Source organism: Lissotriton vulgaris, chromosome 4_1 (assembly GCF_964263255.1).
Source record: "Lissotriton vulgaris chromosome 4_1, aLisVul1.2, whole genome shotgun sequence".
NCBI classification, from domain to species: Eukaryota; Metazoa; Chordata; class Amphibia; order Caudata; family Salamandridae; genus Lissotriton; species Lissotriton vulgaris.
In genome coordinates, this window is record NC_141691.1 from 367,434,484 (window position 1) to 367,460,509 (window position 26,026).

At 44.8% G+C, this 26,026-nt stretch overlaps 1 protein-coding gene across 1 annotated transcript in view; it reads right to left on the reverse strand.

Annotated features, from left to right (window-relative positions):
* Nucleotides 1–26,026, reverse strand: part of LOC147718758 (fibronectin type-III domain-containing protein 3a-like) — a 417,154-nt gene that overhangs the window by 297,948 nt on the left and 93,180 nt on the right. Inside the window, exon 3 of the mRNA XM_086918744.1 lies at nucleotides 5,059–5,196. Coding sequence (XP_086774870.1) covers nucleotides 5,059–5,154 — 96 coding nt within the window. The 5' untranslated portion in view covers nucleotides 5,155–5,196. The remainder of the gene's footprint in view (nucleotides 1–5,058; nucleotides 5,197–26,026) is intronic.

Sequence of the window (26,026 nt, forward strand, 5' to 3'; positions counted from 1 at the left end):
CCACTCAACCGGTCACAAGAACACATATATCAGATCATAACAGAGGATGGTGTGTCATAGGTTCTACCACATGGTCCTGGTTCTCGTTGACCTTGCAAAACCTAAAAGACTGATGTCCCCTGTGGATCACTGATCGGCATAAAACCAAAACAACAACTAACCAGTGGTGCTGGTACAATTTTTAGAGTGGGGGTGCTTCTATCAACGTTACATCACGGAAGTCATAGGGATTGTGAAAAATCCAAGTGTCACACAAGGAAACTATGCTGCAAATGAGCCACGTCCATTCAGCGGGTGAGTGGTACCTGTGTATGTAGCTCATAGTGCATTTTGGATCACACTGTCACAAATGTTATGTTATGTTATGTTATGTTAAAATAAGTTTATATAGCGCACGGCTACTCTAAAAGAGTGTCCCGGCGCTTTCCACGGGCGGCTCAGTGTGTAATAACATAACAAGAAAAACAGATAAAAGAAAGAGAGAAAGACCCACCAAAGAGAAACTAGAAATTAAAAAGCCAAGTCTTCAGGCTCTTCCTAAACTGAAACAGATTAGAGGTGCTGCGTAGCGCCAGTGGTAGAGAATTCCATAACTGGGGCGCCTTGAAGCTGAAAGAACGGCCCCCAGTGCGGGCCTTCCTCACTCGCGGAACCACGGCAGTAAAAAGAGATTCAGACCGCAGTGAGCGGGCTGGGCGGTAGAAGGCCCAAATATATCACTAAAGCATGGAGTAGTAGCACACTTTCATTGACAGACTGAATAATTCCATTAAAGGGGCCTTTAAATATGAAAGGACACGCAGTTTTACTGATAAAACTATATAGTGCACAAACAATAAGTGGAAAGAGCATGTCAGCAAATATTTATCATTTGTATACAACCATGAAAAGTGTCTTGGTTTGTTTTCAGCCTATTAAAATCTTTGTTTCCATCACAATTCAGAATTACCAAAAAAGGTATGTAGGAAGCTAACTCTTTATATGATACAGCAAAATGATATATATCATGTAAAAGGACCAGGGGTTCCCTTTTGAGTGTACATGGGTATGCTCTAGCAAACCCAAGGTGCTTTTCTAGGGGCTAGTGTGGTTCAGCAGCCTTAGGTTTATCTGAGAGGAGTGTACAACATCTGTAAATACACACAATAGTCAATAAATTATGCACACAACTCAATAAGGAGAGCCACACGAATTTAGAAAAATAACTTATCTTTATAAATACTTGGGCACCAGAAGCAATTTGTTCAGGTAAGTATGCTTTTCAAAAGATATAGTTTGGTATTTAAAAAGTCAACAGTGCCATTTTCAGAAGCTGCAATATTATTCTATGGGAGGAAAAGCAAGTGCGACATTCAGGTACAGTACAGCGACTTATGGTACCAGTCTCATGGAGTTAAGGTGAGTTTTCAGCAAGGTCCACAGCAGCACCAGCAGAACACCACCAGTGGCACTTAGAGCGGCTGGGGGTAGGGTTGCAAAACAGCATTGGGTGCCCAATGTAACTCTACTGGGATCAGTCTACGCGTACAGCTGCTGCAAGCTTTGACTGGGAGAACCAACAGGGCGGCTCAGGCCTCACAATGCTCGGGAAAGTATGGACACCTTTGGTCATCTTCTCCACGGGACAGGGGAGACGGGCGTAGAGGTGTCTTTAGGCATCGGGTTTTCCTTACCGGGAGAGGTCGAGGTAGAGAGGGCCTAGGAACAGAGGCTGTAGGGGATGTCAGTAAGTCCACGAGAGGCAAAATCACAGTGGACTTGGTCTATGGAGGGCTGAGTGACCAAGCTAGCACTGTTGGCCCACTTCCACTCAGCTTGGAGCAACATGTGCAATACTAACCTTAGGGGTTGGATTTTCGTGGTCTTGAAGTCCTCTCAGGTCTCTTGGAGTGCCTGCAGGATGCAGGGAAGCAGGTCTGCTGTTTGATTGTATGTTTAAACAACTACTGCCTAAACCACGACTGCCTTAACCACGAATGCTAAACAACGAGCATTCTTAAACCACTACTTTTTAAACAACGACTTCCTGAAGCACGAACATTCTTTACATTTCTCTTTACCAGATTTCGCACGATTTACTTTTAAATAATCATGTTTTTCACCTTTTATTCCTGATAATAATAATGTAATAATAATTACTTTTTTAATGTTTATTTTTAAGTAAATATAGTTCACTAAAATTGCGGCATAGCAAACTTTTAATATGAATTTGAAATGCACCTTACAATGACAGGGCATTCCTAAAGACGCTGTTCCCACGACGAGAGCATGAAGAGAGCAAACTGCTTCCCCACAGTCCGCCGTCAGGAGGCAACACTTCCTAATCAGAGTCTGTGGCCCGACATCCTGATTTCAGCAATGCCGTTTTGTTGACAATGAGGAGTGTTTTTTTTTTTTTTTAAAGTGACATGCAAATCATTGTGGCAGTGTTATAGAGTAACTGACATGCCTTTAGAGTTGCACTGCTGTGAATTTCAGAGTGATGAGGTGGCGGAGATGTGTGAATTAACACTCCAACACTGTCGAATCCTATTAAAGGTGAGGAGTGAAAGTGGCGTATTCCTCGTTGCAATACATCTTCGTTATTCTTGAAAGTCGTGATTTAGGACTTCGTTGTTAGAGATTCCTCGGGGTACTGACTTCGTTGTTAACGTAAGTCGTTGTTCCAAATTCGTTGTTTAGGATGTTTCCCCTGCTGTTTAACAGGAGTTTTTGGTTCCTGAGTGAAGTGCTGGCAGGTCTCCCGGGCTTTGGGGACACAGCAGGTGCCTGACAAGTCATCTTTTGGTGCAATGTCAGCAGGCAGACCGTCAGGGTTATCGCTAAATCAGTTGCTGGGTCTTCAGTTCTCACTCTGTGCGACTCTTCACTGTTGTCGTCTTTCAGATCAGCAGGATCGGATTTTCTGATGCCAGGGGCTCCCCTAAATAGTAAATTTAGTGGCGGTAGGGGAGTGTACGGTAGTAGCCAATGGGCCATCTACCCCTGGGGTCACCACGTGCCCTATATGACCACTTCTTGTGAGAAGTGGGAATAACCCTGTCCCAGAGTTCCTAAGTTTGCCATCACAAAGACAGCCAACTCTGAAAAGTTGTGTCAAACACAGTTAGCCCCCCTTATGGGTGGTACTAGTGTGGGGTTGGGCACACCTACCTGATTAGCTAATTTTCTCACCTGTCCAGGTGCCACAGGGCTCTGGACAAAGTGGGTTTGCTTACTCTCCTGTGAGGGGAGTCAGATTCAAATTTCAAAGGTGGTGGCTTCTATGAAGCTCCCCGGCCTGGGAATGCTAATCAGCAGGTCATCATGTGGGAGGGAGTGTGATCAATCTGTTCCCAACCAGGCTTTGTTTCTGTCCTCCTGGGTGCAAAGGCCCTTACCCGGGAAGTCAGAAACTTGTCTCGGGTTGGAGACTGGCAAAAACCAATCAGCCGACGCACCAGAGGCTAGTAGGTTTTCAGAGGGAAACTCTAAGGTGCCCTCTGTGTGCATGTGTTTACAAATCCACTACTATAATCATGGTGGGTTTCTGAATACGAGAAGTTTGATACCAAACATCCCTATTTTCATTCAAGCCCTCACGTAGCTAGGAAACTTTTTTTCACCAGTGTCCAGCACATGTTTTAAAAGGGCTTCTCTGTCAACTTGTACTGATAGTAATGGAACTAACTGACCAGCACAGGGATATAGATGCTCATGCAGATATGAAAACAAATGTAATACAACCCTGCCTTAGGGCTGTAAGGCTTACAAATATAACATGCAGTGTAAAGTGCCATGGCACACAGGGATGTGTGTCATGTCGCATTTTCACTTTTGTCTGCATCAAAACACACAGCCTACAATGGCAGTCTTGCAAGAATTTGGTGAGAGGTTCCTTAGGTTGGCACAATTTGTGCTGCAGCTCTTGGGTACCTTCTTTAGTACCTAAGGCCCTAGGTACCAGGGGTACCATTTACTAGGGACTTATAGAGGGTGCTAAAGGTATTGCCAATTGGGGGAACAACTATACCGTTTTTGGGGGAAAGATCTGGCACAGGAGACCTGGCTAGCAGGAACCCAGTGCACTATCATTCGAATTCACATGAATGAGCAGGCAAAAAGAGGGGGTGACCATGCCAAAAAGGGGCACTTTCCTGCAAGGTGCCTCATATTTGCTTTCCTAAAGGCTATTATTTTTGAAAATATTTGTTCAGTTCATTTACAGGTATTTATATGTTGTTGTGTCAGAATAAAATTGACATCCTACATAGAGCCTTTCCTTTCACACTCCCTGTACCATACAAGACGGTCACATAGTTCACTTTACAAAACTCTCTCCCTTTTGAGTCAGATAAAGAAATGTAAAACACAAGTCTCCATTTGGGAAGAATAAGCTGCAATCTGTCAGAAGACGTAGCCTGGCATTTGATCTCGGTCTTTGAACGCTTAACAAATGTGACATGATAAAAAAAGATGTAAAGGCCTGTTTATTGCTTATGCGCCTCTTGAACTCCAGCGTGTTATTTTGGGGTGCTGCAGCACCCTTCGCACCCCTACATCCGATACTATGCAACTAGCCTATTTTGAAAGCAATGAAAAGTGAATCCCTCACTAAGGAAAAACACTTTTTAGAATTTGAATCGTTATGTGCAGTCAATAATTCTATAGCTGTTTCTCCATAGTTACAAACATTTAGTCAAGGAGCTCTTGGTAACTTTCACAAGTTATTAGAAATTGAAACCATTTCAGCCGCGTGCTGATCATCCCTGCACCTGCAACTCAAGCTGGTACTACCTGCTCTTCCATGAAGAAAATGTACTCTTTTCTGGTGGAGAGAATATACCTAAGTGAGAGAAATCGGATTGATAGCAAAAGATGCAGGTGAATTGAAACCATGTCTCTCCAAAATCTCATTATGTGTACTTGTGTTTCTTAGAGAGAGGTTGTGGGATTGAAGGAGCTGCAGCTCTCTTCTGGACATACTATGGCACCTTGATTGAAAGGGAAACATGAGCAGCATTACTTAGTGATCCACCTTGGACTCGGCTTACAATGGACCGGCTGGCAAGTGCTCACCTGCTGTATGTTGTCCCCATTTACCAAGTGTGGTAGAAGTGGACCGTCATTCAACATCGATGTTGCTTCTAATGGAGGAGGTCGGTCTGCCATCATGGCTGGAAATATCACACGTAGACAGCCTCTTCCATCCACCACCTTGGAAAATTAAACAGAACTAGTATGTATTAGTTATTACGAGTCAAATGGAGTTACTCGTTCTAAACAGTCACAAAAATCACAAATAGTTTTAGTAATTCCTCTGTCAACTAAGTCCAGCAGTATTTTGACTGCCAAAATAAGGTCTGCCATCATATAGCCAACTCAATAAACACCCAACCCGGAGCAAGACACTGCTTAAAATACATGCCTTTGATGGAAAAGTGGGTTTGTGAGTCAACATGGGTCAGAGGGGCTGCATCTACCCATCATCAGCTCAGGGTAATCCATTCCAGGTACTTGTGTGTTCAAGCACCTTCAGGCGATCAGGCGGAGTTGGAAGTATCACAAGTGCCATTTTGGAAGGGTATTTTAAAGTAAGACCACATTCCCCCTGAATCGCACAGAGGCAAATAAAGTACACAAGGACTTCAGTTCTACAGAGGCATTTACATGAAGCAGACTATCAAAAACAATCTTTTGTGATTAATAGTGATCACAAAGCACCTTTTTGAACCGAGTGACGAAGGAAAGATAATCCATCGAGTTTTTGTTTTATCAGTTTACCAAGTTCTGCACACATACCAGGTTTGCTTTAAGAAAACCCATCAGAACGTGAATCAACGATAGACCCCATGAAGTGATAATTAAATTCGGATCGAAGGGCTTTCACTGGACACGAATAAGAGATGTGAAACCAACATCAGTAGCAGCCTCCAACGATCGAAAAGGTGATCTATTATCCAACGGGAGCCGGACTCTGGCACCGTGGGCAAAGACTGGTGCAAGTTTTATCTTATGCACCTTCAAAATAGGTGTCTGTGAATATATCAGTATTTATGTCAGATCAGCGGAGAGCATTGGCTGCACTAGTGGAGCTGTGTGGTTTAAACAGATAATCACGATAGCAACTCAATTTATCATCAATCAATATCCAAGCTTTCTACCGTTGGCTGATTTCTGAAATCAAGATGCCTCTGACATTTATTTCGGAAACACAAACCTCTGGTCTCTGAAACGTGAACAACAAGAGCGTTTCTTTTCACAGGTGTCTATTTTTTGCACATGCAATACAAGTACAAGCATTTGTACTGCAATAGGTCTCGCATTTACGAGAGTCTGAGCTATTGCATTGTAAAGGACAATGCCTTTTTTTTATGTGTTGTATTTAAAACAGATAAATAAAAGGCATTGTCATTTACAATGCCAATAGCTTAAACTATCGCAAATGCGAGACCTATTGAATCGCAAATGCATTTGACAGCTGTGCTATAAAAAAAGTTTTTAAAGCGTTAGGAGAGAGTGTGTCCTGTCTGCAAAAGCAGGCAGGACAAAGCTATTTAAGAAAATAGTACCCAGAGGCTGTAATTAAAGCTTAACGAGTAACAACACTTATAACAGGGGGTGTCGCCATGGAAGGCTACAAAATGAGACAAGGCGGTACTAAGGAGGGCGTACTGAGCCTATTGGGCAAATGAACAACCACAGTTTGGAGTGGACAATGACATAACCCAATGAAAAATATGGGGTGCATGCTTTGCCCAGGCTCGAAAAGCCACATCGGTCAGTCTAAATGCTAGAACAATATATATTTCAAAGGACACCTTGTCCTACTTGGCTCCCTTTTTTGGTTGGTACATGCCTGTAGAATAATACATATACACTCAGATTCTCTCTGAAGAGTTTGTGGCATAGCAACACCGAATAGAGTAAAACAACCCCTCTAGGGTGAAGATGTGCCCAGCTCTGCTCCATTAAAATAGATTAACATTTTGGAAATAGAGTATATTAAACACAATTGTATTTACAGAGAAACGCACACCACAGCATATGTCTAACGTGTAATGTTTCCTCGGCTGAAGAAGCATGACTAGCGAGAACGAACACAGATAAATATTTCCTTGTTTAAGAAGATCCAAGAGGATCTTACTCTATCTTAAGAATCAGATGTAGAGGAGGTTCTGCATAGTCGGGTCATCTCCGCACCAGTAGTAACCAGGTGTATCTTACTCATTTCTACCTGACCGCTTTGCCAACCAAGTGGCCGGCCAAGATATCTCTGTGACTGAACAAAGTCTGCAAAGACTCAGCAGAAAAAAATATTTATTAATTCTTGCATTGAGTTATCACAGCGGTCTTTCTGATAGCTCCAAGAGCCTGATATTTTACCAACACATATCCAGATGCACGCAAATCAGATTTTAAAATACTAAAAAGTTCATTTTAGGTCGAGCCTAGCGGCAGAGCATGCACTGCTTGCTCTGCGAGGCATGCAGTAGTTGAGTATGCTGTGGAAGCCTAGTCCTTTAATTGGCTGGTGTCAATGTCCTTGGAAAATGCTAGTTTCCGATGGATGAGGCCTGTTAGTTCCTCCTAGTTACCGCCCTGTCGCCATTTGTTACCTCCCATGAGGATTGGAACTTTTACTTTTGGCGTTACACGTTCTCCTTCATAAGTGGGTAAGCACTTTTCTTTTTGCAACGCGGCCCGGTTTCACTTTAGCGGCTGCGTTTATTCATTTAATTAACTTGCTGTGCGGGCCGAAAGGGAGCGTTTCTACTCACTAATCTTACAAGCATTTGCAATGCAATAGGTCTCACATTTATGCGAGTTTGAGCTATTGACATTGCAAATGCCTTCTATTTTTGTTTTTTGTTTTAAAAACATTAATAAAAGGCATTGTCATGTACAATGCCAATAGCTTAAACTCACGTAAACGTTGAACGAAGGAAGGAGGAAGTAGAAAAATCCTGGTCTCCTCCGTGGGAAACATGTTGCGATGCAACAGAAGAGTCCTAACTACGACTGTAAGAACCAATATTAAAATGACTCTGGTGATTTCTTCATTAATAGACAACAACTCTGGCTGAATATTTACAGAGATCTAGCAGAAGTAGTGGAGTCAAAGAGAAGATAGAGAAGAAATCTCCAGAGTAGTTAATCGAACAGGCATCAATTAGACTAGAGCGTCCATCATCCTTCCCATTCAACATGTGATACAATGTCGTAGTTGCCGTCTAACGAGGAATGTTGCCCAATGCAGTATATAGTCATTTTGATAAGAAGGCTTTTACATCACCTGCCTTTTGACTCACTCATTGGTCCCCCCCTCCCTGAACAGGATTTGTCACGAGTCAATTTTGTTTATAGTTATACGTTGTGTTCGATTGCATCACAATAAATGTAAAGCACTCTGATACCTTCGGGTCTGGCCAGCGCTATATGAAACGCTTAAATAAATAAATCAAATAATACATTTGGATTTGCCTTTGAAGAACTGATCAAGGCACAGAACCATCTCAGGAATATGGAGGCGAGGACAACCAATTACCATCATTGCCATGTGTGGGCTACATGTGTATAACCACTTTACTGGTCTTCCTTTTTCTGCAGTAGCTAGCTGGGGCCATAAATATATTCTTTGAAAAGGGCCTCTTCAATATGCTAGCTAAATAACATAGGCAGTACCTCTAGATGGAAAATAATACATTTATTTTTTCCTTGTGAAGGGTTAAAACCTTCCTCTGAATCACTGTGGGTGGGTAGGAAGGCAGCAAATGCTAGGAATATGCTACTGAGCTAAGGGGCTTTATTCTGGAGCGTCACGTTGTGTTCCCATAATACATTGTTAAAAAGGATGCTGTTAACACCAGCAAGAAACTGACAAGTCTGATTTTCCTGAGGCCTAACAGGCCACTGGCAAGGGTGGTTAGAAAGGGTGGGTCAACCACTGAAGAAGAGAGTGCAATTACCAAGAGATTAAAAGAATCCTGTTTTTACTGCCCCAAGACTGATTCTAAGGCTTTGTAAGGAAGAGCTGAAATGTTGCTGTTTGGAAATGTGCAGTGATGCTCTAGGCCACTAATATCCATATTTCTGGGGGATCACAAGGCCAGTGTATGTGATGGGTCAAACTCTCAAGGCCAGTGTTTGTTGATGGTTACCTCTTGACTAGCGAGGGGGCAAATTCTTGTTTACCTTCCACAAATATATCCATAACTCTGTTCAGATTTTCTTAATGTGAGCATGTGGCACACTAAATCGTTGATTATTCTTGGATGAGCGGCCATAGTAATGTGGTCTGTAGAAATGAGAAGTTTCTACTCCTCAATTTAATTCCCCAGATTTAAATTAATGGCTCCCTTCTGGTGAATTTTGTAGAATATTGATGTGCATATGAAAAAAAGATGTGCTTAATGTGAGAAGTTGGCCTGGCATATACTGTCCACTATTCTAGTGGGCACCTTGCACCAGTCCAAACGACCCTTATTGATGGTAGGTTTAAAGACAACCTTTATAGAAAGCTATCCTAGTGGTAGCTGTGGAGAGCATCCTTCAGGCTAAGTCTTGAAGGAATGTAAAGCAGCTTGTTTTACCAGTCTATAATCTCATGAATGACCAAATGAAAGGCGAACCACACCAGGAATATATAAAATATATATGTATTTATTCGAAACACATCCCTCTAGTCTCTTTATGAGGTTAGAGGCAAAAGTACACAAGTTAAACTTAAGTAGCACACAGTATACGTTTTGCCCTAGGGTCCTCACAAACCATATACTAAGAAAGTGGTATAAGTACCGCTGAGAACATAGAGACAAGGCATAGGGCCAGTAGAACCGCTGGGGCAACCAGGAACCACCCAAGGTAGGGATGCAAGAGACCCACGGGGGACACGTGCAGTGTCTAAACACAGCCGAGAATCACGATTTACTTCTATGGAGATAGTTGCGATCAGATTTTTAAAGAATAAGGACACTTAGGAGTGGACTAGGAACAAACCCCATCAGTACTGAACAGTTCAAAAATCAAGACCCACGGGAGCACCGAAGTACTCGTGTTACCTCACCAGGGAATCCGGGTGCACAGGTGTCTTTTCGTGACAGGTTTCATTGTTGTTTCCTATGGAGAGCTGCAAAGAAGTGCTGCAGGCGACCAGATGAAAAGTGTGGGGATGGTTCCAAGGGTGGATCAAAGATCTGACGAACCTGAAAGCAGAGGGGACAGAGTTTGGGTGACTTGCCAGTGACCAGGGACGCAGTAAGAAGATGCTCACCGATGTCGGGTGATTTCAGGTGCAGGAGGTGAAGCTTGACTCTTCATCCATGAGGACCAGGAGGCGTCGACTACAACCAGGAGCTGGATTCGAGCTGTCCCACTTCAGGTGTCGAGTGCTGCAGCGTCGGTATCCAGATTGGGCCCAACAAGCCTTGGCAACAGCAACCCAAGCAGAATGCAAAGATTGTCTTCGGAGCAGACCAGCAAGGTCTGAGGGACTCACCCTATGGAGGGGAATCAGGGCACGTCTGGAGCAACGAGAAAAGCCCAAGAAACAAAAGAGTTACCTTCGTGGGGACCCACCAGTCGACGGACCAGGGATCGCGAAGGGGCCTTGAGCAGAAATGCTAGAAGAGGGCCCACGGAACACTCGTTAGGTGTAGGCCCACAATCTACTGTGCAAATGGTGCTCAGGACTTGGACTACAAGTAGCCCAATGCACAACTTCGGGAAAGCTCGGGAAGTAGATGTACTTACAAATGTGCACGGTGTCCAGGAGATCCGGTCCCACGTCTCTTGTGACGACTGCAGGTCTCAGCTTTGCTCTGATCTTGTGTCGGCCTCAGAGATGTCTGGAAGTCTGTGTCCTGTGTCGCAGATTCTTCGGGGTCCGTCAGGAGCCTCGAAAATGCAGACCGGCAAAATGCTTCTTTGGTGCCTGTTTGAACAGGGGGGTCACTCCTTGACCCCAAGAGAGATCCTTCCTCCTTCTAGTCGAAATAGAATGTCGAAGTTCCAGGATATATGTTGCAGAGTTTCATACAGGGTAATCTAAAGTCCTAGGGCCTGGTTCCTATACTTATACTAAGTTTAGGGGATGGACTAACTCTAAGGTCCCACCTATAGGAGGACCTGGGGAGGGGATGGTTACACCCCTTCCCCTTTGTCCATCTTCGCGCCAGAGCTGGGGCCGAGCACCCCAGCAACCGGTTTGAACTGGGGTATGCACAGGGACACCTTGTATGCCCCAGGCACGGTCTGAAAAGCATTCACTGTATGCACCCACCCAGCCATTCCAAAGTTAGCATTTACCACAAGGTTATAATGCACTTAAGAGTATATGGTACGGCTCTATCACAGAACAGCTATAGGGAAGGGATACCGAAAGCTGCAGAGGGGCTCAGCTCAGGCTTGGGCACCCTCTCACACAAAACCAAGCACTCTGCCTTCAGGATTGTCAGGGCCTGCCATAGGGGTGACTTATGGGTGTATATGTGCCTGTGTATATATAGGTAGATATAGGTATACTATATCTTAGTAAGGGGTGCAAGCACCACCTTACCCAGACTGCAGTAGCAGACCTGTGGTGCCATTTTGGATGACTTCTCTGGGGTGGCATAATACATGCTTCAGCCCCTGGTAGGCCTCTGGGGTACCTATGCCCTTGGTACCTAAGATACCATATACTAGGGACTCACAAGGGTAACCCAGTAACCAATCTGGAGTGTACCTAATGTACATGCAATCAATTTAGAGAAGAAGCAGCTAGGCTGGGGTCCTGGTTAGCAGGGCCCCAGCCAGACTAAAGTTGATAAATCAGTGAAACGCAGCAAAAAGTTGGGATAACCATAGTAAGCAGATCCTACTCTCCTACACCCAACTGTTGTGGCAATGGCTCCTCACTTATGTATTGTCAGTTGCCTGTCTTTGGGCAGGTTTGCTGACTTAGAAAGTATTATTGCCGTTGGATTAACAGGTATTTCTTGCAGGAGGAAGAGGGGCGATTTTCCCATAATAAATCTGTTGTTGACACCAAAGACTGGTTAAGTTGATTACCTATGTTGTCATATGGATACTTCGTTACATATATTGTGTTAAGTTAGCATGAGTGCATTACATGTTTAAACAGCCTTTTTTCCTTCGGCTTCAGTTTTGCACACGACACATACTTGTTGTTGTCGCCTTCGCCCTAGAAGCGGTGAGGTGGTTTATTTGAGAATAATATGTTATTTCTATGCTATCAGCTTTGCCTGGTACACTTGGTACAACTATCTGCACACTGAGAGCTGCACACTCTGAAATTAACCTAACACAAGGTTGCTGGGAGGCTTGATCCTCGCACCACATTAGACATAACACAAATAATGTTGATGCCAACATTTTGGGCTCTACGCGGGTTTAAGATAGAGTTACACGGAATGAACGTAGACACTTGGTGCTGCGCATGAAGAGAGCTGGTAGCGGTTGATGTGAACTGCTCCTACTGACATTGAGAGGTATGGGGCCGCCCTGCTAAAGCCCGAATGAGACCTTCTTAGATATAATATAATATGCTAGATAGGGTGCGCGAAATATAGGTGATATAGATTTCTATAGAAATTGCATTATAACATGCTAGCACCTTTTGCTTACTATGGATTAGTGACTATGCTGCTGACTCTGATTTTTATAATCTGCATTTTGGTATTATACAAGATACTGCGTTTGAGAACTTTGCATTGAATAATAAATATTTCAAACTTGCACTTGTGTTCTTTGACTCTCAGTTTTGGTTTGAAATGATTATATAACGAAAGAGTGTTCATGTGTTCCACGACTCCTGAGGTATTCTAAAGATCATGTTCTGGTTTGTCTAATACATGGATCATTCCATAATGATCCATGAGACACTGTAGCTAGCTAGGTAACGAGATTTCTGACACTGAGATGAGTTTATGGATCATCCTAACTCACTGAGGTTCTAGATCTCTATGCACAGTTCTGTGGGAGAACGGAAACCCTGCTACATGGCGCCCAACGGATTGGTTGGCCGTATTTCATGACACTCGAGTAGTATATCATTCATACCTTGACACCTTCATTTCCGTTTCCGGTAAACGGCGGTGTCGGATAACCTACCTGTTTTTGAAATAGGTCTTTTCAAGCTTGAATTCTTCTACAAAGGTTTTTTTGAATCACTACCCAGTTGTGCTACAAAGTGTTCTTTGTCTAATTTTTCTTCTTCCTGTGCTAACATGGCAGTGGAAATAGCGCAGCATAGCCGTGTCGCGGTTCGCGACCACTTGCGGGGTTATAATGTACCCGCGGAAGGCTTAGCTGTGGTTCTAGTAGTGAGTGCGGAACATGCGTACCCGTACGAATTGTTTTATTCCTGGGTGACATTTCCGGAAATAGACGCTAATTCAGGTGTCTACCATTCATACACTGCCACGGATGTACCGGCGGCTTATGCTCCGTACAGGGCACTGGAAGTACCTATAGACGCTTGGCAGCACGGAGTTTGGTTTGGTGGCGCCCTACCCCATTCTTTAACGGCTCCGAGGTTAGGTCCCTTATCCATTCCGGGCACAAATTGGCCCGCTTTGGGTGGATTTACTCCTCATCCTAATCGCACCACTTGTAATGTGGGTGACCTGCGGCGTCTTCATGAGGTCGCAGTTGGTGTGATTAGAGCGCTTGTTCATTACATTGGTCGTAATATTCATGGCGCAGCCCCCGCAGGGGCGCAGCTTCGAGCAGACCAGGCTGGCTTGAAAATAAGTCCGGTCTTGGTGAATTCCGTTATGGGCAGCAAGCCAGATGTTAAGGATGATTTTCCTTACTGGCTTGCCGAGAAATTCGACCAGCTGGAAGCTGTGTTTCCAAATACGACTCCGGGTGAAAAACACCGGATTCTTACGCTTAGTTTACCGAAAGATTTAGCCCCGGAACTTGTTGACTGTGAGACATGGGGTAAGACTTTTGCAGCGGTTTACTCGAGGTGCTTTGGCACACCGTCAGTGTCGAACCTGTCTGCGATCCTCAAACGTGTTCAGGATGATCACGGACCTGAGTCGGCGGTTGAGTTGGGTATGCGCCTGAACGGTTCATTTGAGACAGTTTGCGGTATTATCCTTGCCAATGTAAAAGGGGATGCAGTGAACTTTCAAGTGGCCAATGGTCTGGCGTTAATTCCCGATGCCGAGAAACCCCGTCAGCTGGCAAGAATAATTGTGGCGGCTTATAAAATGGTTGGCCGCAATTCTAAGGGTGCGAAGGTTTTTCTTGAAAAAGAAAAGAAGCAACCCCAGGGGCAGTCTTCGGAAACAGGTGGACAGCCCAGGTCCAAGAAGCAAAATTGGCCTAAAAAGCAGAATCAGGGCAAGCAACAACAACAACAGACACAGGTCTCGAGTCCGGCGCCCTCACAACCTGCGCAGTCAGAGCGTGTTTATGAATTGCGCGATCGCGCTACGATTAAAACACCTGATAGATATCAGGCATCTGACCAACGCTCTCCTCGTTCCTTTCAGGACTCATCGGCTCCGTCAACCGGTGGTGGAGGGGGCGGCAGGGGCAGGAGTGGTCAGCAAGGACGTGGCCAGCCCCGCACGCGAAGTGAAGGGGATCAGCGGGACGACTCTACGCCTAAGAGACCGCAGTTTGCCAAAAAGAAGGTCGCTGCCTTGACGGCGCATCGATATGCCCCAGATAGTGAGAACGCGGCTTCGGAATCTGACGTGGGCTCTGACCTTGCTGGACAGCGCGGCGGAGATTACCATAGTGAGAGAGGCCCTCCGTCCACTGTTGAAGGTGACAGCGACTGAGACTTTTATTGTGATTGAAACAGCTGATACACATGTTGCTCCCCCTGAAAGACTTTTTGAAATTGTCCTGTTAATTGAAGGTGACATGCAGCGAACTGTAAAAGGGGTCTTTTGGGAGAATCTTTCGGATACGTATGACATTTTACTTTCGGAGGCTGACTGGCCCCCACCTTTTGTTCTCGCAGCTCCGCGAGGGGAGGAGGTAATCCTCCCCAGTTTCGCGCACACTGTACCGAGAGTGGAAGCGCTGCATTTTGCAGAAGAGTGGGCTCTGGCGCTTGCGCCGGCTGTGTACCGAAATCAGTGTGGCTGGGATAAATTGTCCCCTAGCCATGAGATTCCTTTACGGTCACAGCCGCAGCCACAACCCCAGTATCCCATACGGCGTGAAGCTAAAGCTTCGGTCGCGGCTATCCTTGAACAATTGGAATATCAAGGTGTAATTGAAACGTGTGTGTCACCAATGAATAATCCCCTTTTTACTGTTAACAAGCCGGACGGCTCATATCGTCTGGTTTTGGATTACCGGCATTTGAACTCGCATTGCCGTAACTGTGCAGTACAGAATACTCACGGCTCTGCCCTAGTGAATAGTCTTGAGCGTAAACGGTTCAAAACCACGCTTGACATTTCCAATGGTTTTTATGCACATAGATTAGATGGTCTAAGTTCCCAATGGACCAGTTTTACGTGCGGCGGCGTACAAAAAATGTTTAAACGACTCCCAATGGGATATAAAAATAGTCCTGGAGTGTTTTCCGCCCGCATAGTCTCTCTTTTGGAGAGTTTCGATCCAGTTGCATGTTCGTATGTGGATGACATTTATCTCACAGACGACGAGCTTTGGGTGCATCTGTGTCGAGTAAACAGCATAATTTGTAACTTTGCAGACATGGGTTACAAGTTTAACTTTGCGAAGTCATACATTGCGGAGTACACAGTGTTGTTTCTAGGTTATGAACTTAACCATGAAGGAAAGGGATTGGCTCCTCACTTCCTGGAGAAGTGCGCGCAGTTGCGCTCTCCGACAACTCTGAAAAAATTACAGTCTTTACTGGGTTTTTTAAATTTCGGGAGGACATACATTCCGGAATATGCCCAGCGTATCAAGCCTTTATATGCCTTGGTACAACCATCTTTTTCCAAATCATGCTGGCTGCCTGAGCATTCAGCCATTCTGCAGTCTTTGCAGGCTGATTTGCTCACTTCTGACTACTTACAAACCCGTGATAACCAGACCAACCTGGTGATAAGAATTATCCCTGGGACGGTGGGTTTCACGTACCTGACTTTTAACGAGGGGGATACTGTACCTATTGCTTACAAGTCGCACTTGTACACTTCGGCTGAACTGCGTTTTTCCACTGTGGAGAAAGTGTTAACGGCTGTGCAGATGGCAATTCTTAAAGAACGTGCCCTGTCGCAGGGAAAGCGCATGTTGGTTGTTACCCCGTGTCCTGCCTTGGAGGCGGTCACGAAAGCCAGTGTACCTAATTCTAAAGCTTTGCACCCTCGGTGGATTCAGTGGGCTACTTCCTTGACATCTCAGGATGTCACGTTTATTTTTGACGCCGCTTTACGGTCGCAGGAGTATTTACAGTATGAATTTGTTCATCCTGCTCCTTTAGCAATGCGGCCGTTGGAGGATTTCCACTGTATCATTTACACGGATGGTTCGGCGCAGGTTGCGCATGGCTCTAAACATGCCTACGTTTCCGCTTGCGCCATTGTGGTCGGTGCAATGGTGAACGATGAGTTCGAGTCCAGTGTCGTGCACACGCAGACACTTGGGGACTGCACTGCACAATTAGCAGAGCTCCGTGCTCTGATGCTTGCATTGGAGTACGCAGATCCTAGTGTGACGACTTTAATCGTAAGTGATTCTTACTACTGTGTCCAGTCTTACAATGAGAACTTGTTCTTTTGGATTCAGAATGATTTTCGTGATTCCAAAGGTAGCACAATAAAACATAAAATGATCTGGGTCCGAGTAGCGGAACTTAAAGAAAAGCTACCGCTCGTGTTTGTGATTCATACTCTCGGCCACCAGCGCGTGGGAGTCCACGCTGTTGGCAACTCGCTTGCTGATGAAGCAGCGAAATCAGCGGTATCTAAATACTTAGTTGCAGCAGTCACGAGGTCCAAAAGCAAAATAGATGATGACATCTTGGCGGCTGTTGCTGCCACAGCGAAGGGAGGTAAATATCCTGCGGGGTTCCCTTCGAAATACACATACCACTTAAGTCCCGATAAGGTTCCTTATGTGAAAATTCCTGAAGTTGGAGAGCGTCTAGTTCCCAACTCGGACCGCAGAGCTTCTCTGATTACAGCGGCTCATGAAGGTGTGGCGTCTGTGCATGCGGGCGTCTCAGCCACTGTATCTCAGCTACAACAGAGATTCTGGTGGCGGGGACTGTACAAACAGACGCGCGATTATGTCCTTATGTGTGACATTTGTCAGCAGATTAAGCCTTCTACTGCTGCGCGTCCGCCTCAGACACAGTTGTACATCTCTAATAAACCACTTGGATGTGTTTATTTAGATCACTGCGGTCCTTTCTCTTCTGATACTGCGTATAAATACATCTTAGTAGCAGTCGACTCATGCACACGCTTTGTGTGGTTATGGCCGCATCGCAGCGCTGATTCACGGACTGTCATTAAGGATTTGCGTGTCTTTGTGGGAATCTTTGCTTGTGGTGCTTTCCATTCGGACCAGGGTCCGGCTTTCGCCTCTAAGGCGTATAAGGATGCTTTGGTTTCGTTGGGAGTACAGGTGAAGTTTTCAAGCCCCTACAGGCCTGAGGGCAATTCTGTGGTAGAAAGAATGAACCGCGACTTAAAGCAATCTTTGACAGCCCGAGTTATAGGCACTGGTAGAAACTGGCTGACCCACCTCTATGGCGTGCAGCGTGCGCTTAATAATCTCCCTAGAAGGTCTCTGGGTGGGCGGACCCCATACGAAATGCTCTTTGGTATCAAGATGTACGTCCCTGACCTTGATGGTGCAGACTGCGAGGCCCAGGCCGCGGCCTTTGACGTAGATGAACATTGCAATGTTTTACAGGATCTACAAAAGACCAGAGACAGTCTTGCAAAGGAACACTTGCCCTCCACGTCGGATGATGCGTTGCAGATCCCGGTAGTTGGCTGGCTACCCCAAGTTGGAGAACTGGTTCGAGAGAAGATCGAAAACAAAAAGGAGTTTGGTCCCTCATATCGAGCGCCAGTTCGGGTCCTTGGAGTGAAGGGCACAAGAACAGTCATTTTACCACCACTTCCAGGTCGTAAAGAAAACAGATTTATTTCTATTGACAATGTCAAGACACACAGGGTGGCCGATTCTTCATAGCATGACACCGGCTGTATCCTGTCCTTCCATGGTGAGGCACTCTGTGCTGGCTATTACATGTGGTGCAGATCAGGAGGTGTCCCTCGAGATGCCTTCCCTATCAAGTCCTTTATTAAATACTATTCCTGTTACTAACATTGATGAGGTGACCTATGCAGATCCTGCTGATTTATCCATGTCCGATTTACATGCTCGTTTGGCTAACCAGTCCAGATTCTCTTTTGACTCTGTTTCGGAACTTTCTAAGAAACCATCGACTATTGCAAAATATGCCATGTTGTTTAAAAAACATTTTTTAGTTCCACCTTGGACATACATTTGGCTGATACTATTTTCATTTTATCTTTTTATGTCAATTGGTTTTGTGTTTTATTTTTTCCGCCTGATTGATGGCCATTATGTGAAAGAAAGAACAGGAATTCGGTACCTTAATGGAACATTGGCCCCTCACTCCTCCTCACATTCAGCACACAGACTAAAGAGAGACTTAAATTCAGTACAAATTACTGCTTGGCCTGTCCTTGATGGGATTGTGTGGGATGCGGTTGGGTTTCAGATACATGGCCCCACAGAAGTTATTAATGTTCCTAATGTGCTTAGAGTAAACATGGGAGATGTGATTAAGCAAAATATTCGTTCTGATGATTGGGATATTCAGGCCGTAGAAGCATTGTTCTCTGATTTGAAATATTATGCGGCCTTTGATGATGAGGATTTGTATTTAGATTCTGTCAATTATGGTGATTTGTTTTGTTACCAACATTATGGAAATCATTTCTTGCACAAAACAAGTTCCAGGCGGGTTCCTGTGAATTACACTCAGTGGGAACATTGCCCTGCTCCTTTACAGGGGAGCTCAAGTACGTTTCTGGGGAAATACTCTTACTTTACTGATTTTAATCAGTCAAATCCTGAGTCGTTTTATTTTAAAGTGAAACAGAAATCCATGCCAAAAGTTAGACTAACTGACACAAAATTGTTGTATTCAAAGTCCTTTCTAGAAAGGTTATCTGTGGATGGCTATGAGTTATGGAAGGAGGCTGTTGACCTTAAATCGGTTTGGGGTACCAAAGATTGGCAGGTACAAGGCACTGAGGCTTTGCATCGTGCATGTCTCATCCCGAATCACATGTTGTTTTTAAACTCGACTATTTCCCAAACAACATGTTTTGGATTGGCTACGTCTAAAAAATTAAATAACCCCACTATCCCTGATTTGGAAGAATATTCAGGTTGGAGTAATTTCACTACATTGTCCATAAGTGAGATACAAGCACTTTTGCAGAATTCCTCCTTTAATATTTCCAGTTTTGATCCAGCTGGGTGGCTTTTATGGCAGAGAAGCTCTGATTCTTGCCAACGTCGTTTTTTGGGTTTGTCTGAAGGTTTTACACACATCAGGCCAGATCCCAGGTTTGACTCAGATCACACTGTTACAACTTATTCAGTAGGCAAATTATGTCAGAACTGGTTACAACATTCCACTTTAACTGCAGTCAAACTGCATCTGTCCCAGTTGAATGAGAACATAGAGTTCAATGATTTTATAAAAGGCCCGACTATGGGTAGGTCTAAACGCTTTATTTATGCTATTTACAATGAAATTTGGAAATTTTCACGAGTCGAAGCGGCTAAACGCCTGAGGGCTATTGATCAAGCCAATTTGGAAAAAGTGCTTGCAGTGGTCGATAACAGTATTAACACGCTTTCTTCCAGAATTTACACATTAGATAATATTGTTTCTTCTGTTGTTGATATTGTACATGATGAAGTGTCCACGTTATACCATGGTCAAAATCAATTGCGTTCTGTAATGCAGTTTGCCTGGACTCTACAGACAATTAAGGCTGGTCGAGTTCCCTGGACCGCATTGAACGTTTCATCACTTTTTGCCCCTTTTAATCTTACTGAAAAACAACGCATGCTTTCAATGCGTGATGCATCATTTTCTATGTTACATATTGAGAAGCTAGAATCCTTGCCTTTTTCTGTGGCTGAAACCACTACTGCCACGTGGCTTATTCATGGTTTAATTACATTACCATTTCCTTTATATAAATTTACTAACTGTATGCGATATATTGCTATAGGACGATATGAACCACTAGGCAATGCATTTCTACATGAGACATGGTCATTACCATACACATACAGATGTCTGAAGGATGGAAAAGAAGTGAATCTTAATGGTGAGGAATGCACACAGTCACCTGACCATTCATTAATATGCAGACACATTCAGTTACACGGTTCTTGTAATCAGGACCGCCCAAATTTAGCATGTGTTTTGAAAGGCACGCCAGTTCCAGCAGTGGTCCCCACATTCACATTATTAGCTAATGGTAGTTATTTACTTTTAAACAACGAATTATGTTGTGGTTTATTAATTGGTGTGGCATATGTGGTAACTGTATCAGAGCGTGTAGTGTGCTGCAAGAATGTTCTATACCCACCCACGCATGGTTCTTCAGATGTCTCCATCTGGCCACGGATTTTAACCTTGGAAGCAAAATTCAATGGTTTAAGCAGAATAAGGGCCCTTTTGTCTCAAAAACAAGTGACCCTGAGTTCGGCCCGGGAAACTTATGTCCTTCACATAGCCAACACCCGCACAGAGGTGCAGGCGCTTTTAAATACTGATTTGCCGTTTCATTTCTGCGAGCTGGTACACCAGATTTTTAATGCTTCTTCAACGACTGGGCTGGCACATTTTTTCAAGTTGGTGAGCAGTGGCCTCGTGACTACGTTTGAGAAGGTTTTTGGTATCATTCCCACGTTTTTTCATACTATTTTTTCGAGTTTGTTTGGTGGACTACCTGTGTTATTGGCTGTAGCCGCAGGAATTCTGTTGGTATTTTTCTTCATAAAACATGGATGCCCATCCTGCACAAGACGCCGTTCAACGCCTCCTGACACTGTGCCGTAATCGGATGCTCAATTACTATGGAACATTGCCGCTTGCAGCATTAAGCACGGCCTATAGATTGTCATTTTGGTTCACCGACTTCACGTGTGTCCAACCTGTGTTTCACTGCCTGAACTGCGAGTTCGATTGGGCCATTGATTTGTGCCTATGCTTGAGGAATGCTCCTGACGTCGATTTTGATCAGCTAATGCGTCCCGTGGTGGCTCATGAGTTGATCTGTTCTGGCGAGAGAGTTATGGCCTTGGCAGCAATAAATGGAGTTCTGGGCCAATGGGAGATCTCTGCAGCGGCGGATGCCTTTCTGACACACAGCGATCTGGTGAACCCACCGAGTTGTCCTCTGGCGTTACAGGAGGATCCGATGCTGGAGGAGCACGTATGTTCTTTTCCGTTGCTGAATTGGATGGCTGAACTATTTTCGGATGATGGCAGTGATTTCATACTGGAGGCTGTTGCAACTTTCTTTGCTTATACTTTCCATTCATGACATACCTGGGAGGAGTGCTTTGTTGTGAAATATGACTTTCTCTTCGCTGAATTGGAGAGCTGGAGTGTGTTCAGCTGATGGAGAATTCAATCACGTGATGTCGCTGAGGATAACGTCATTGTGGCACATGACTTTGGATATTGGATAAGTGCCTTGTTTTTTCTCTTACAGACATTTGGATTGATGCGACCTGGTCTTACTTTCATATTTTTGAGGCCTGGCAAATGACTTTTAGTTCGAAAGTTTTGTTTTTATTTTTAGACTTGAGGCCACTGTAGGCATTCATACATATACATTCATACATATTTTTAGCTTATTTTAGCTTAAGATTATTGAACTTTGCTTTCAATCTTTGTATCTGATTTAGTATTGCCTTTTCCCTTATGTTTGACGGTGCTCGGACCAATGGGGGGGTGTCATATGGATACTTCGTTACATATATTGTGTTAAGTTAGCATGAGTGCATTACATGTTTAAACAGCCTTTTTTCCTTCGGCTTCAGTTTTGCACACGACACATACTTGTTGTTGTCGCCTTCGCCCTAGAAGCGGTGAGGTGGTTTATTTGAGAATAATATGTTATTTCTATGCTATCAGCTTTGCCTGGTACACTTGGTACAACTGTCTGCACACTGAGAGCTGCACACTCTGAAATTAACCTAACACAAGGTTGCTGGGAGGCTTGATCCTCGCACCACATTAGACATAACACAAATAATGTTGATGCCAACATTTTGGGCTCTACGCGGGTTTAAGATAGAGTTACACGGAATGAACGTAGACACTTGGTGCTGCGCATGAAGAGAGCTGGTAGCGGTTGATGTGAACTGCTCCTACTGACATTGAGAGGTATGGGGCCGCCCTGCTAAAGCCCGAATGAGACCTTCTTAGATATAATATAATATGCTAGATAGGGTGCGCGAAATATAGGTGATATAGATTTCTATAGAAATTGCATTATAACATGCTAGCACCTTTTGCTTACTATGGATTAGTGACTATGCTGCTGACTCTGATTTTTATAATCTGCATTTTGGTATTATACAAGATACTGCGTTTGAGAACTTTGCATTGAATAATAAATATTTCAAACTTGCACTTGTGTTCTTTGACTCTCAGTTTTGGTTTGAAATGATTATATAACGAAAGAGTGTTCATGTGTTCCACGACTCCTGAGGTATTCTAAAGATCATGTTCTGGTTTGTCTAATACATGGATCATTCCATAATGATCCATGAGACACTGTAGCTAGCTAGGTAACGAGATTTCTGACACTGAGATGAGTTTATGGATCATCCTAACTCACTGAGGTTCTAGATCTCTATGCACAGTTCTGTGGGAGAACGGAAACCCTGCTACAATGTCATAGGCTGATCCTTTTTTTGAAGACCTGTTGAGTTAGTCAAGCTCCTTTAAAAATTTGGGTCAAAAAGCTGGTGCATGAATTATGGTCCAAAGGGATGATTGGTAGGATACTTGATATGAACATTTTAAAGAAAAGGAACATGTGTCTGTAAATGAAAGACCTGAAAGACTTTCAATAGCCCTTGAAAGTATTTTTTCTGGTTGGGTGCACCTTATCACGTTGGTCAATATTCCATTCACCATCATCTTAACTTTCTATATTCTACCAACAGATCTTTAGCAAGGGTTCAGTGGAGGAGTACAAGGTATGGCACATCTGTGGATAACACAATGGAGAGGGTCTCTTGGGTCGGAGAAGATTTATGGCAGAAAAGTTCAATGGGTGGGACATGCCCCTGCAAAAATTGTATGCTCCACCTGAGATCAAATTGTGAGCTCACCCCACCGAAACATTTCTCTGAAGGAATCAGAGAGGCTAGCAAGTTGCAGATAATAGAAACTGAAGATGATTCAGTTACAGAGTCTGTTGTGGTACCATTTTTTATGGCGAGTTAATTCACAGCGTCCTAAACAACTTCAGAGGGGTAGAACATCTGAGAAAAGTATATTACTTGGGAAGAGAGACTGGTATATGTGCACTGCTCGAATAGCCAGGATAAAGCTTCCCCCTGAACACAACTATTATCAAGGATTTGCCCAGAGTGAAGGATGTTTCGTAAGCACTTAACTTGCAGTCTTCCAGTGGACTACTGAAATTAAAGGTTCACACCAAGTCAAAAATCTGTACGCCTAGTCTTCGAAAATAATTGAGTGCATTGTGAAACATAAAACCACCTCTCAGCCTCAGCTGGGACAATAAGTATGTTAAGACTCATGATGCCTGCATTGGTTTTTGTTTTTGTTTTGTGGGTATCAGGGAAGGGCCACATCAGGCTCTTATAGTCTCTGCTTTATTTAGAGGTCAGGCAAAAGAGACCACATAATGCTTCCATACTGTTCCCTCTAGTCAAGCTTGCAAAAGTATGATTCACAAACCCACCCTTAGGTTGAAATTGGTGTGTCTTAAAGATAGAGAGAGAGAAAAAAGATATATATAAAAGCACAATAAAGATTTAGCACTTCCAAAACTTCTGGGTCCGCTGTCGTCCTTTGGATTCTATGGTTGGCGACTGTTGCTGCATATATATATATATATGTGATCAAGGGTCGAGGAAGACCCGCAACGTGTCATGGCTGTGGTGCGGGGGCGCTTTTGCACTTAATAAAATTTTGCACCTTTGATTCCTGGATCCGCTGTCGTCCTTCTACATGCTGCAAGGTTGAGACTTCCTGAGTTTATATATATATATATATATATATACACACATACATACACACACACAAACACACACATATAGTGAAAGAGCACTAGGGAGTTAACTGCTAGTGTTCTTAGGACTCCATATGAGGCACAGTAGAGATAACAATGATGTCACATGCTTACATGCCTCTTTCAGAATATTTAACGCTTTTCTGTCAGAAATGGCTACAATCAGAAAGTGATGTAAAGCATGCTGGATGCTCTCCAGGCAGTCCGAGGAGAGCAGGAGCAGAGTAAGTACAGCTATTGGTTCAGCTCTTTTACCTCAAAGAAACTGCGTTACTCTGGGATCCAGAGGAGAAAATAATCCATCCATGGACTACAAGTTGAACTTCTGAAGCCTCAGCCCACCTTTGGTCTCCCATTCTAGAGGTTGGATCTCTGCACCCTGAATCCAGCTTCAAACCAAAGATTTTCTGATACTATCCGCTCTGTTGAATTAGGATTAATAAACATTTTCAGATCCTTAAAGCTTAAAGGAGAGAGCACGCAGAATATGTATCTGGAGGACTTACCATCTAGCATACAGCCTCGAGAGCAGATCAGTTTTAGAGTGAAAATCGTAAATAGTAAATTTCCTAGAGAACTGTGTTTTTAACCCCTTCACTGCGGCGGATATTCCGCCGCAGTGCAAAGGGGGTGGGGGGGCCGCGTGGCGGTCCCGTGCTCATGACGGAACCATGAGGAGGAGGAGAAAAAGGGAGGGGGAGAGGAGTCAGGGGAGCCCTGGTGAGTGTGAGAAGAGGGGAGGAGAGCCGAGTGGGCGCGTCCCGGAGAGAGGGAGTGAAGAGGAGGGGGGCTGAGCACGGACCCCGCCAGAAGCAAAGGACGAGTGGCTGACTAGAGTCAGAGACAGAGAGAGGGCAGAGGAGAGACAGAGAGAGAGAAAGGGCAGCTGGCACCAAGGAGAGACAGAGAGCACGAGGCACAAGGAGGAGCAGGGCGCACGTGCACAGAGACATCCTTCAATATAGATGAAGAGAGAGCGGAGGACATAACGGGGCAAAGACCAAGAAGGGGAGAGTGACAGAGACGGGGCAGGAGAAGAGACAGGGGGAGGTACCGAGAGCGGAGGGCAGACAGAGTGCCTGGGCAGAATAAAGACAGCGCATGAGAGAGGAGCGCTCTCACCCGAACACCTCGCGGAGGTACTGCCTCCTCTCCCAGGATACCTCCTGCCTCCTCACCCGGGATAACTCCTGCCTCCTCAACCGGGATACCTCCTGCCAACTCACTCACTCTGAGGTAGAGAGCTCCATCTGCCTCCTCATCCCGGACCCCACCTGCCTCCTCTCCCAGGATACCTCCTCCCTCCTCGCCGGGGACATCTCTTGCATCACAAGCCCGGACTCATCTTCGGTGAGGTACAGAGGTCCACCTGCCTCCTCTCCCGGACCTCTCCTGCCTCTCTCTTCCGACCCCTCCTGCCTCCTCACCTCGGACCCCTCCTGCCTTGCCACGGATAGCTCTTCGCTGTCCCACAGAAGCTCTTAACCCCTCGGCCCTGACAGCACCTCCGTCAGGTAGAAAACTCAGGCTGCACTTTCAACCCGAACGCATCTGAGAAAGGTAGAAAGACCCCGGGTTGTCTGCTCTCCCTGACACCCCGGGTGAAGAACAGAAGGTTCAGACTGCCTCCTGACCACGGGTGGACCTCAATGAGGTACAGAGACCCCAGGCTGCCTGTGCCCCCCGGATACCCGCCTCGGTGAGGTACAAAGACCCCAGACTGCCTCCTCGCCACGGGTGGACCTCAG